The sequence below is a fragment of the Anolis sagrei genome, chromosome Y (genome assembly GCF_037176765.1).
Source record: "Anolis sagrei isolate rAnoSag1 chromosome Y, rAnoSag1.mat, whole genome shotgun sequence".
Taxonomy (NCBI): Eukaryota; Metazoa; Chordata; class Lepidosauria; order Squamata; family Dactyloidae; genus Anolis; species Anolis sagrei.
In genome coordinates this window covers 73,235,501-73,249,461 of record NC_090035.1, presented here as the reverse complement: position 1 = coordinate 73,249,461, position 13,961 = coordinate 73,235,501, and the positions used below count along the sequence as shown (strand labels likewise).

Sequence of the window (13,961 nt, the reverse complement as noted above, 5' to 3'; positions counted from 1 at the left end):
CCTTTTTTTGGTCAGAGTGATCTTAATGCAGCTGACACTCAGCCAGCTGCGCCACAATCCCGGCGCACAATCCCGGGAAGATATTTTCCCTTTACCACTGAAAGTCAGAAAAAAAAATCATAACACTATGTAACAAAATTTGAAATTGTTTCTGTTCCTTGAAAGTGTTATTTCCTGTTTAATTGTGCAGTACTTAGTAGTTGTTCGACTCCAGAAACTTTGTTTTTGTAGCTGCCACAAACTAAGTTGAATTAGTTGAGACTAAATGAGATATTCATTGAAAAGCTATAGCAAAAGGTGCTGCGAAGACAAAGTTTTTTGCAGTTTAATACACTTTTCCAATGTTTTTATGATAGAACCAATTAGGAAATGACACTGATAACCCAGGAACAAACATTGTGTTACATAGTGTCATTCTTGTACACAAACCAAATACCTTTTTTCTCCTTTTTCAACTACAAGGAAGCAAACCAGAGTTTATCAACTCAGCTGGTTCAATGAATATCCTCTGATTGGGAGCAAACAATGGGATCCTGGCTGTTATCTTGTGACACTTAACACTGCATTCATTAGTATGATTATACCCATACGGCAGATAAGATACTGCAGATTGAGCTGTAGATAGGGAGGCTGTGTGGCGTAATGGTTTGAGTGTGTCGGGCTTTGGAAGACCAGGGTTCAAATCCCCACTCAAACACTTACTGCAAGTCACACTCTCTCAACCTCAAAGGAAGGCAATGGCAGACCCCATCTGAACAAAGGCCCACGAAAAGCTGACTTTAAGGTTGCCATAAGTCAGAAACACATCTCAAAATGGGTTGCTGTGAGTTTTTTGGGCTGTATCTCCATATTCCAGAAGCATTCTCTCCTGACGTTTTGCCTGCATCTATGGCAAGCATCCTCAGAGGTTGTGAAGTCTCAAAATATGTTTTGGGGTGGAGTATCCTTCTTGCCATAAGCTTAGAACAAATGTTTATATTCAGTTTTGAGTCTCATAGAATCCTAGAATCAAAGAGTTGGAAGAGACCTCATGGGCCATCCAGTCCAACCCCCTGCCAAGAAGCAGGAATATTGCATCCAAATCACCCTTGACAGATGGCCATCCAGCCTCTGTTTAAAAGCTTCCAAAGAAGGAGCCTCCACCACACTCCGGGGCAGAGAGTTCCACCGCTGAACGGCTCTCACAGTCATAGAATCATAGAATCCTAGAATCAATGAGTTGGAAGAGACCTCATGGGCCATCCAGTCCAACCCCCTGCCAAGAAGCAGGAATATTGCATTCAAAGCACCCCCGACAGATGATCATCCAGCCTCTGTTTAAAAGCTTCCAAAGAAGGAGCCTTCCCCACACTCCCGGGGCAGAGAGTTCCACTGCTGAACGGCTCTCACAGTCATAGAATCATAGAATCCTAGAATCAAAGAGTTGGAAGAGACCTCATGGGCCATCCAGTCCAACCCCCTGCCAAGAAGCAGGAATATTGCGTTCAAATCACCCCTGACAGATGGCCATCCAGCCTCTGTTTAAAAGCTTCCAAAGAAGGAGCTTCCGCCACACTCCGGGGCAGAGAGTTCCACTGCTGAACGGCTCTCATAGTCAGGAAGTTCTTCCTCATGTTCAGATGGAATCAGGGGCAGCTCAACCCATTACGCAAAGTAAGCATTCTCAGTATAGTTGATTTTGCCCAGAGGCGCTCTTGAGGCGCTCTTGGGGGGAAATAGAACTTGACGTATGCAAGTTGTAGTTACTGGGATGTATAGTTCAGCTACAATAAAAAAGCATTCTGAACTCCACCAATGATGGAATTGAACCAAATATGGCACAAAGAACTCCCACGACGAACAGAAAATATATATCAGTGATTGGTTGGGGGGGGGGGGGGGGGAGCGCCAAAATACTGTTTGCTTACCGTTGAAAATTACCTAGGACCGCCTCTGGATGGAATCTCCTTTCTTGTAGTTTGAAGCCATTGTTTCGCATCCTAGTCTCCAGGGAAACAGAAAACAAGCTTGCTCCCTCCTCCCTGTGGCTTCCTCTCACATATTTATACATGGCTATCATATCTCCTCTCAGTCTTCTCTTCTTTGGGCTAAACATGCCCAGCTCCTTAAGCTGCTCCTCATAGGGCTTGTTCTCCAGACCCTTTATCATTTTAGTCGCCCTCCTCTGGACACATTCCAGCTTGTCAATATCTCTCTTTATCCCTCCTTTGAGAGAGATAAAGCAGGGTACTTTGGCACAAGCTGGTAAAGGTAGTCCCAGTGGGTACAGTGCCTAAAGACCTTGGCCTGCACTTAAAAACAATCGGCTCTGACAGAAGTACAATCTGTCAGCTGCAAAAGGCCACCCTACTCAGAGCTGCACACATTATTTGCTGATACATCACACATTCCTAGACACTTAGGAAGTGTCCGACATGTCATCAAATACAAAAGCCAGCATAACGATCTTGTGTGCTGTGTATTAATCTTGTTATCTATATAAATAAAAATGTAATGTTCGTTTGTGGGATTAACATAACTCAAAAACCACTGGGGGAATTGTCACCAAATTTGGACACAATACACCTAACAACCAATGTATGTCCTTCACTCATAAACACACTGAAAAACACAGCAGAAAGGACTTTAAAAGCCCCCAAAAGCTAAAGGATGAAAAATTAAATGACAATACAGAAAAAGGGAAGAAAGAGGAAGGGAAGGGAAGGGAAGGGAAGGGAAGGGAAGGGAAGGGAAGGGAAGGGAAGGGAAGGGAAGGGAAGGGAAGGGAAGGGAAGGGAAGGGAAGGGAAGGGAAGGGAAGGGAAGGGAAGGGAAGGGAATGAAAGAAAGAAAGAAAGAAAGAAAGAAAAGAGGAAAGGGAGAAGGAAGCATCGAAGCAAAGAGAGAAGGAAGGAAGGAAAGAGGTAGAAAAGGAAGAAAGGAGAGAAAGAAGAAGGGAAAGAAAAAGGTGGGAGGAAAGAAAGAGAAGAATGGAAGGAGAGAAGGAAAGAAAAAGGGAGCGAAGGAAGGGGGGAAGATGTAGAGAAAGAGTGAGGGAAGGAAAAAAGGAAAGAGAGAAGGAAGAAAAGAGAGGCAGCCGAAGAGAAATTAAAAGGGGGAAGGAAGGAAAGAGATAGAGAAGGAAGGAAGAAGAGAAGGAAAGATGGGAAGGAAGGAAGGAAAGAAGGAGTGAAGGAAGGATGGAAAGAAGGAGAGAAAGAGGGAAGGTTGGCCACAGCAAAGCGTGGCGGGTACAGCTAGTGTATATAATAATAATAATAATAATAATAATAATAATAATATTTTCCCCATGCAACTGGAGGGCAGAGTCCTAGATACATCACATAGTCCTAGACACTTGTGTAGTGTCCGATGTGTGTTCAAATACAAAAGCCAGCATAGAGATCTTGTTCGCTATGTACTAATCTTGTTGTGTATCTTATAATGATGATGATGATGATAATAATAATAATAATAATAATAATAATATTTTCCTCATGCAACTGGAGGGCAGAGAAGTCAATATGCATTCAGTACCTTTTTATGCACCCCTATCCAAACCTATTTTTTCTTTTGCAATCGGAAGTAAATAATCATTTGTTTACTCCTTATGCATCCCTACACAAAACAAAACTATCTGGAAATAAATAAATGATTCATCTTTATGAACTGCTTCCATGGCCAGGAGGGATTTGAACTCTGATCCCCATATTTCAACTCTTACAATCCATTGGCACTATGGATTTCTTCTTAAATTAATATAATAATAATAATAATAATAATAATAATAATAATAATAATATTTCTTTATAACCCGCCCGAAGGACCTCAGGGAGCTTTCCAAACAAAAAGTGGCAAACATTCAATGCCATAATGAAAACAAACCAAACCCAACCAATAAATAAACAACAATATAAACTTGTAACAACTAACCAATAAGTAAGTAAATTAGAAACAAAATAAAATAATTAGTTAAAAAGCATAATAAAATCTCATCAAATACTTGTATTTCTGTATTGTCAAAGGCTTCCATGGCCGGAATCCCTGGGTTGTTGTGAGTCTTCCGGGCTATATGGCTATGTTCCAGAAGCATTCTCTACTGACATTTCACCTGCATCTATGGCAGGCATCCTCAGAGGTTGTGAGTTCTGTTGGAAACTAGGCAAGTGGGATTTATATATCTGTGGAATGTCCAGGGTGGGGAAAAAAGCTCTTGTCTGAGGCAAGTGTGAATGTTGCAATTGGCTACCTTAACAGACAAGAGTTTTTTTCTCCCGACTTGGACATTCACATATATATATAAACCCAATTTTCCTAGTTCCCAACAGACCTCACAATCTCTAAGGATGCCCGCCATGGATGCAGGCAAAATTTCAGGAGAGAATGCTTCTGGAACATGGCCATACATGTATTTCTCCTTTTTGATTGGAAGGCAGAAATGATCGTTCATTTATTCTTGATGCATCCTGATACCAAGCAGATATATGTCCTCTTTTCATCTAATAATACTAATAATAGTAATACTACCACTACTACTACTTATTATTATTATTATCATCATCATCATCATTAATACAAATGGATTAGTACACAGAAAACAAGGTCACTCTGCTGGTTGTTGTACTAATCTTTTTGCATTTAAAATAATAATAATAATAATAATAATAATAATAATAATAACAACAACAACAAAAACTGCAAAGGCACTGGCATAAACCAGTATAGGTGGTCCCAGTGATAACTGGCACACTGGGTGCCGTGTCAAAAGATCTCAGCTGGCATTTGGAAACAATAAACATCGACAAAATTACGATCTGACAACTGCAAAAGGCCACCTTACTTGGATCTGTGTGCATCATTCAAAAATACATCACAGAGTCCTAGATGCTTGGGAAGTGTTCGACTTGTGATTTTGTGATACGAAATCCAGGATATAGATCTCGTTTGCTGTGACATACTGTGCTTTTGTGTCAGTAAAATAGCAATAATAATAATAATAATAATAATCCAGCATATGTATCTTATTTGCTGTGTCATACTGTGTTTTTGAATAATAATAATAATAATAATAATAATAATAATAATAGGTAGTCGTAATAATAGTAGTAGTATTAGATGAAAAGAGAACATATTATTATTATTATTATTAATATTATTATTATTTTACTGACACAAATCACAGTATGTCACAGCAAACAAAATATATGTGCTGGATTTCGTATCACAGAATCACAAGTCGAACACTTCCCAAGCGTCTAGGAGTGTGATTTATTATTATTATTATTATTATTATTATTATTATTATTATTCCCAGCATGGCATTTCCACCAAGGACCAAGAGCTGTGTGGCATCTTCCCTGATGTTTTTCCTTGCCTCCTCCCGAATCCAAAGGGCCATCCCAAACATTTAATGTGTTGACTTAACTGGCCTAGTTTGGGCAACAAAAGGAGCCCCAAAGTGTGGGGCTGATTGTCCTAATGGCACCCATTAGCTTCCCCTTTTGACTTGCAAAACCCCTTCTGCCCCTTTACCATGTCATTACCTCTGGAGGGGCGGAGAAAGGGGGAATGCCTGGTGTCCTTTGAGCCATCCCAGCAGGAGGTTCTGCCCTTCTCCTCTGAGCATTGTGTCAAAGGAAGGCTGGTGTGTTGGACCCCTGGCATCCCCAACCCATCCCATTGGCCCACCTCTTCTCCGCCTCTCCTGACCCAAAGAGGTGGGTACAAACTCCAATCTCTTTTCCTTACCTCTTACAGTTCCAGCTGCCCTTGGATGCTGAGCGAGCTGAGTGGAGCAGGATAACCTAAGAGACCACCCTCTGAACCAGCCTCAAGCTCCAGCCGAAGAGAAGGAAGACCCTCTCCCAGTTGTTGCCCAGTTCCAAGGAGAAGAAGGGTGGGAGACACCAACCTTCTGAGCATGATGTCCTACATCAAGCAACCACATTATGCGGTCAACGGGTTGACCTTGGCTGGGCCAGGCATGGACCTGCTGCATTCGGCGGTCGGGTACCCCAGTAAGTAACACTTTCCCCCATTCTGTCATATTCCAGTAAGGTGGGCCATAAACACCAGGGTCTGGGGCAGTGTTTCCCAAACTCTGGTCTTCCATTGCCAAAGCAGTTGAGGCTTCTGGGAATCAAAAGCCAAGACATTATGAGGACTAGGGTTTTTTTGGGAATCACTGGTCTAGAGCAGGCATGGGAGTTTGCCCCGCCTGCTATATAATATATACATTTCAGAGAAAGGAACTGGCAGAGCTATCACTTGAGTACTGCCAAAGAAAACCCTATGACATGTCATGGAGTCACCATAAGTTAACAAGCAACTTAGAATAACTTAAGTGGATAGGTTCAAACACGAACTTTGCAATTCCCAAACTAGGCTGTTGGTAAAAAGGGGAGCATCTACACCAGGTATGGGCAAACCCAGGGACCAGATGCGGTCCCTTGGGCTCTTTCCTCAGGCCCTCCTCTTTCTCATCATCCCATCCTTCCTCTTTCTCCTTCCCTTCCACCCTTTCATCCTTCCTTCCTTCCTTCCCTTTTATGTTTCCTTCCTTTTCCCTTCCCTCCCTCCATTCTCTTCCACCCTTCCATGCTTCTCTTCCTCCCTCCCTCCCTTCTCTCTTTCCTTCCTCCTTAAATCCTTCCCTTCTTTCTTTAAATCCAACTTTCCCCTTCCTTCCTTCTTTTCTTCCTTCCTTCCCTTTTATTTTTCCTTCCTTCTCCCTTAACTCCCTCCATTCTCTTCCATCCTTCCATGCTTCTCTTCCTCTCCTCCCTCCCTCCCTCCCTCCCTCCCTCCCTTCCTTCCTTCCTTCCTTCCTTCCTTCCTTCCTTCCTTCCTTCGCTCTTTCCTTCCTCCTTCAATCCTTCTTTTCTTTCTTTACCTCCAATTTTCTCCTTCATTCCTTCTTTCCCTTTTATCTTTCCTTCCTTCTCCCTTCCCTCCCTCCATTCTCTTCCACCCTTCCATGCTTCTCTTCCTCCCTCCCTCCCTCCCTCCCTTCCTTCCTTCCTTCCTTCCTTCCTTCCTTCCTTCCTTCCTTCCTTCTCTCTTTCCTTCCTCCTTCAATTCTTTCTTTCTTTACCTCCAACTTTCTCCTTCCTTCCTTCCCTTTTATCTTTCCTTTCTTCTCCCTTCCCTCCCTCTATTCTCTTCCACCCTTCTCTTCCTTCCTTCCTTCCTTCCTTCCTTCCTTCCTTCCTTCCTTCCTTCCTTCCTCCCTTCTCTCTCTCCTTCCTTCCTTCTCTTTCCATTCTCTTTCCTTCCTTCCCTTCTTTCTTTACCTCCATCTTTCTCCCTCCTTCTCTTTCCTCCCTCCCTTCCCTTTTATCTTTCCTTCTCCCATCTCTCCCTCCATTCTCTTCCATCCTTCCATGCTTCTCTTCCTCCCTTCATTATCTCCTTTCTCCTTTCATCCTTCCCTTCTTTCCTTACCTCCCTCTTTCTCCTTCCTTCCTTCTCCTCCCTCCCTTCTTTCTCTTCCACCCTTTCATCCTTCCTTCCCTCATTCTCTTTCCTTCCTTCTCCCTTTCCTCCCTCCATTTTCTTCAGATAGCAGGGAAAGAGATTCAACTGAAAAGATTAGGAAGAACTTCCTGGAGAGTGGCCTAGGCTGCCTGGGAATGCAGTGGAGTCTCCTTCTCTGCAGGCTTTTCTGCTGAGGCTGTCTGTCAGGAGTGCTTTGATTGTGTCTTCTTGCATGGCAGGGGTTGGACTGGATGGCCTTTGGGGGGTCTCTTCCAGCTCTAGGATTCTAGGATTATATATCTGGAATAGGCAATACAGGCCAACAGAAAATACTGCAATGTCGAAGGCTTTCATGGCCGGAATCACTGGGTTGTTGTCGGTTTTTCCGGGCTATATGGCTATGTTCTAGAGGCATTTTCTCCTGATGTTTCGCCTGAATCTATGGCAAGCATCCTATGAGGTAGTGAGGTCTGTTGGAAGTAGGAAAATGGGGGTGCTTGCCATAGATGCAGGCGAAACGTCAGGAGAAAATGCCTCTAGAACATGGCCATATAGCCCGGAAAAACCTACAACAACCCAGAAAATTTTGCGTTTTTGATGGTCTTTGGCAACCCCTCTGATGTCCCCTCATGATCCCCCCAGGTTGAGAAACACTGATGTAGTGGATCTCCTTGATCTGAAACTGGATGATGATGATGCTGAAGATGCTGATGATGATTTAGGCCTTGGTGTTGGAGAGAAAAAGCCAATCCCTCATCCTATTCTTCTTAGGCAAAGGATGGGCCCAATTAGAAGAGACAAGAGTCCTCCCTCCCGCTGGCAGCCAGGATTGCCCCCAAAGGGATCTGAATTGTCATGGGAATGGTTTGCACAAAAGGAGGGGAGAAACCAACAAATCGGGCCTCCTGCAAAAAGATGGGGAGCTCAATTACTTCTTGGGGTTCTTTCTTTACCTTGGGACCCCATCTGAAGATGCCCCGCGGAACATGCAAATGTTGATTTATATTGCAAATAATAGTAATGGGCTTAATGCAGGCAGGGTGGCCAATGCAGTGGCGAATGAACCGTTATGAAAGAAACAACCTTTCGGAGATTTGTATTCATTAATCCAGATCATATGAAATTGTTATTTCTTTCTGTTCGGTCCTAATTAGAACAGAAATGAATGGCACTTATTCTTTGCCACTTATGTAAGTCTTATTAACTTCAGTGGGTCTACTTTAGTTGGGATTAAAATGGGGTTTGGTCCTATATTATTAACCCTGGAGGTCATCTCTGCTCACTTTGCAAAGAGTAGCCATAGCCAGACTGTGGCCAGGAAATCAGAAGACGCTTCCTTCTTGGGAGGAGAGCAATGTCCAATCTCGATAAAATAGTAAAGAGTAGAGACATCAGACTGGCAACAAAGATCCGCCTAGTCAAAGCCATGGTATTCCCTGTAGTCACCTACGGATGTGAGAGCTGGACCTTAGGGAAGGCTGAGCGAAGGAAGATCGATGCTTTTGAGCTGTGGTGTTGGAGGAAAGTGCTGAGAGTGCCTTGGACTGCGAGAAGATCCAACCAGTCCATCCTCCAGGAAATAAAGCCCGACTGCTCACTGGAGGGAAGGAGACTAGAGACAAAGATCAAATACTTTGGCCACATCATGAGGAGACAGCAAAGCCTAGAGAAGACAATCATGCTGGGGAAAGTGGAAGGAAAAAGGAAGAGGGGCCGACCAAGGGCACGATGGATGGATGGCATCCTTGAAGTGACTGGACTGACCTTGAAGGAGCCGGGGGTGGTGACGGCCGACAGGGAGCTCTGGCGTGGGCTGGTCCATGAGGTCACAAAGAGTCGGAGACGACTGAACGAATGAACAACAACAACAAGCCATAGCCAAGTGTTTTAGGTGGGAAAATGGGTAAAGACTGTAGATTATTCAGTATCAAACTCAAATGTGTGCAGTTGTTTGTGTGTGTTTAATGTTTTGGGAATAATTATTTATAGTTTTGGCTAGTTAGTTTAGTAAAAGTATATTCCCACATATTTCCAGATTGGAGAACAACAGTAATAATAATAATAATCATCATCATCATCATCATCATCATCGACAACAACAACAACAACAATAATAATCTTGTTTGCTGAATATTAAACTTGTTGAGTAACAAATAATAATAATATAACAGCAAACACATATAATAATATGACTATATGAATAATTAATTATTAGTATGGAAAATAATAGTATAACAACAGCAACAACATATAATAATATGACTATATGAATAATAATTAATTAGTAATATGAATAATAATATAAACAGCAGCATATAATAATATGACTATATGAATAATAATTTTTATTATTAATATAACAGGAACAGCATATAATATTATGACTATAATGAGGATGGTGATGATAATGATGATTTTGTTTGCTGTGTACTAATCTTGTTGCTTATCAAATAATAATAATAATAATAATAATATAACAACAGCAACAGCAACATAATAATATGACTATATGAATAATTTATTATTATTAATAATATAACAGGAACAGCATATAATAATATGACTATAATGATGATGATGATGATGATGATGATGATCTTGTTTTCTGTGTACTAAACTTGTTGTGTATATAATAATATTAACAAAAAGAAGGTCCTCCAGTGTGCATGTGGTAGGGCTCAGGCTGCATTTGCAGTAGGTGGTCAGTGGTTTGCTCTTCTCCGCACTCGCATGTCGTGGATTCCACTTTGTGGCCCCATTTCTTAAGGTTAGCTCTGCATCTCGTGGTCCCAGAGCGCAGTCTGTTCAGCCCCTTCCAAGTCGCCCAGTCTTCTGTGTACCTAAGGAGAAGTTTCTCATCCGGTATCAGTTATGGATTGAGTTTCCGGGTTTTAGCCTGCCACTTTGGGGCTCTTGCTTGCTGAGGTCTTTCTGCGAGTATCTCTGTCGATCTTAGGAAGCTATTTCTTGATTTAAGGTGAAAGACGAGAGAAGCCTCCTCATGAGATCGTAACACACCTGGGCATCCCTGGGCAAGTCTTTGTAGACGGCTGATTTTCTCACACCAGAAATGACTTGCAGCATGCAACCAAACAAACAAACATTACAACAACAATAATAATAATAATAATAATATAGATTTTATGTGCTATCTGCCTCTACAAAGTGTTTTAAGGCCATTCTCTGGGATAATTCCAACCCTGCCTATGTATAACTTATGCCACTTTTTGGTTAATCCAAACATGAACAAGGAAAACTATCTGTGTGGCAGGTCCAGGGTGGGTTCAGGGTGGGAGAAAGAACTTTTGTCTGTTGGAGGCAGGTGTGAATGTTGCAACTGGCCACCTTTATTAGCACTGACTGGCCTTGCAGCTTCAAAGCCTGGCTGCTTCCTGCCTGGGCGAAACGTCAGAGTTCTTTCTCCCGCCCTGGACATTATTCCACAGATATATAAACCTCACTTGCCTAGTTTCCAACATACCTCACAACCTCTGAAGATGCCTGTCATAGATGTGGGCAAAATGTCAGGAGGGAATGCTTCTGGAAAATGGCCATAACATGTAAACTCACAGCAAACCATTATTATTATTATTATTATTATTATTATTGGAGGAGCCCCTGGTGGCGCAGTGGGTTAAAGCACTGAGCTGCTGAGCTTGTTGATCGAAAGGTTGCAGGTTCGATTCCGGGGAGCGGCGTGAGCTTCTGCTGTCAGCCCTAGCTTCTGCCAATCTAGCATTTTGAAAACATGCAAATGTGAGTAGATCAATAGGTACCGCTCCGGCGGGAAGGTAACGGCACTCCATGCAGTCATGCCGGCCACATGACCTTGGAGGTGTCTACGGACAACGCTGGCTCTTCGGCTTAGAAATGGAGATGAGCACCACACCCCAGAGTCGGACACGACTGGACTTAATGTCAGGGGACTACCTTACCTATTATTATTGGACCCACATGGATCCAAACCTTCACTTCTGCCACCCTCCAAATCTTGTTGGACTAGAACTCCCATTCCTGGCTTTTGCTGCTGGGAGTTGTAGTCCAGCAAAACATAAAGGCACGGCCTAACATTCCATGCAGGTGAAAGAGGGAAGTAGATTGTTTTGTAAAGGAGGTGTAATCAGCTGGGAGGGAAATCAATTATTTCCAAGTTGAGAGATAACGCACTATTTGCCAACACCAAAGGTGCGAGATCTTGAAAGTGGCCCCACAATTATTTCCTCCAAACCAAATTAGCAGGGTGGGATAGGGGTCTGTCACTTCCCAATCAACAAAGCACATGCCCAAGGGAGGAAATGTGTGGCCGGGGATAATGGGAATAGTAGGACAAGACACTAAGACTGAAAAAATCCAGAGCCTCGGAGACGCCTTGCACGAGCACTACTTTGCATGTTTCACTTTGCAAATACTGGTTCGGGTTCAGTATCCTGTATCCCAGTGTTTCTCAACCTTCCCAATGCCATGACCCTTTAATACAGTTCCTCATGTTGTGGTGACCCCCAACCATAACATTATTTTTGTTGCTACTTCATAACTGTAATTTTGCTACTGTTATGAATCTTAATGTAAATATCTGATATGCAGGATGTATTTCTATTCACTGGACCAAATTTGGCACAAATACCCAGTAAACCCAAATTTGAATACTGGTGGGGTTGGAGGGGATTGATTTTGTCATTTGGGAGTTGTAGTTGCTGGGATTTATAGTCCACCTACAATCAAAGAGTAATCTCAACCCCTCAAATGATGGAATTGAACCAAACTTTGCACACAGAACTCCCATGAAAATACTAGAAGGGTTTGGCGAGCATTCACTTTGCGTCTTGGAGTTGTGGTTCACCTACATCCAGAGAACACTGTGGACTCAAACAATGATGGATCTGGACCAAACTTGGCACGAATACTCATTATGCCCAAATATGAACCCTGGTGGAGTTTGGAGAAAATAGACCTTGACATTTGGGAGTTGTAGTTGCTGGGATGTATAGTTCACCTACAATCAAAAAGCATTCTGAACTCACCCAGTGATGGAATTGAACCAAATATGGCACACAGAACACCTATGACCAAGAGAAAGTACTGGAATGATTTGGTGGGCATTAAGTACTGGAATGATTTGGTGGGCATTGACCTTGAGTTCTGGAGCTGTAGTTCACCTACATCCAGAGAGCACTGTGAACTCAAACAATGATGGATCTGGACCAAACTTGGCACGGATACTCAATATGCCCAATACTTGTGGGAGTTTGCGGGAAAAGAGCCCTTGACATTTGGGAGTTGTAGTTGCTGGGATTTATAGTTCCCCCAAAATCAAAGAGCATTCTGAACCCCACCAAGGATAGAATTGGGCCAAACTTCCCACACAGAATTCCCAAGACCAACAGAAAATACTGTGTTTCCTGATGGTCTTTGATGACCCCTATGACACCCCTCACGACCCCACCAGGGGTCCTGACCCCTAGGTTGAGAAACCATGATTCAAAACATTTGAGAATCCAATATATCCCAAAATTGTTCACTTAAGTGTATGATAGTATGACCTCTTTGCTTCCTGCTGGTTCATTGTACACGAATATTATTGCATGCAAAATTACTAAACCGGCTGTTAGGAATTGTGGGAGTTGAAGTCCAAAACACCTGGAGGCCAAAGTTTGCCCAAGCCTGGTATAAAGAGCATATTTTGAAACATATATTATATGAAACATAAGCAAATACCATGTTCAGACTTGAGTCTCATCTCTCATAATATCTTTCTTATGCACATATATGCAAATACAAATATTCAATAATAATAATACAAAATTGAAAACCCTTCTGGTCCCAAGCATTTTGGATAAGGGATCCTCAGTCTAAAGAAGCTCAGCGGAAATAGCCTTGTGCTGTTCCTTCCAGTTATGTTATAGTTGGACAAGAGTCATGAGTTATGTGATGGAAACTTTGTGCCCTACTTTTCCAGCAGTAATCCTTTGGGTTGCTTCGGATGCTCTCCATCCACCACTGTGTTGCTCTCAGCCTTCAAATCATTTCTAGCTTAGCAAGACTCCATCGTAGGGTTTTCTCGGCAAGGTTTTGGTTTGGATTTGAAGCTGAGAGAGCGTGACTTGCCTAAGACCACCCAATGGATTCCCATGCCTGGGCGGAGATGTAAACCCATGTCTCTAGAATCGTTGTCCAGGTCTTTTCACAATTGTATACAGATCCCAAGCAATGTGTTGTCGAAGGCTTTCGTGGCCGAAATCAATGAGTTGCTGTGAGTTTTCTGAACTGTATGGTTATGTTCCAGAAGCATTCTCTCCTGACGTTTTGCCTGCATCTCTGGCAGGCATCCTCAGAGGGTTGTGAAGTCTGCCGAAATCAATGGGTTGCTGTGAGTTTTCTGGGCTGTATGGCCATGTTCCAGAAGCATTCTCTCCTGACTTTTCACCCACATCTATGGCAGGCATCCTCAGGGGTGAGGGATCTGTTGGAAACTAGGCAAGTGAAGTTTATATATCTGTGGAGTAATGT

The 13,961-nt window shown here is 42.8% G+C and overlaps 1 protein-coding gene across 2 annotated transcripts in view; it reads left to right on the top strand.

The window, feature by feature from the left end:
* Window positions 1-13,961, top strand: part of LOC137095319 (homeobox protein otx5) — a 60,968-nt gene that overhangs the window by 37,087 nt on the left and 9,920 nt on the right. For both annotated transcript variants that reach the window (XM_067461813.1, XM_067461812.1), the window contains exon 3: window positions 5,736-5,995. In XM_067461813.1, coding sequence (XP_067317914.1) covers window positions 5,899-5,995 — 97 coding nt within the window. In that variant the 5' untranslated portion in view covers window positions 5,736-5,898. The remainder of the gene's footprint in view (window positions 1-5,735; window positions 5,996-13,961) is intronic.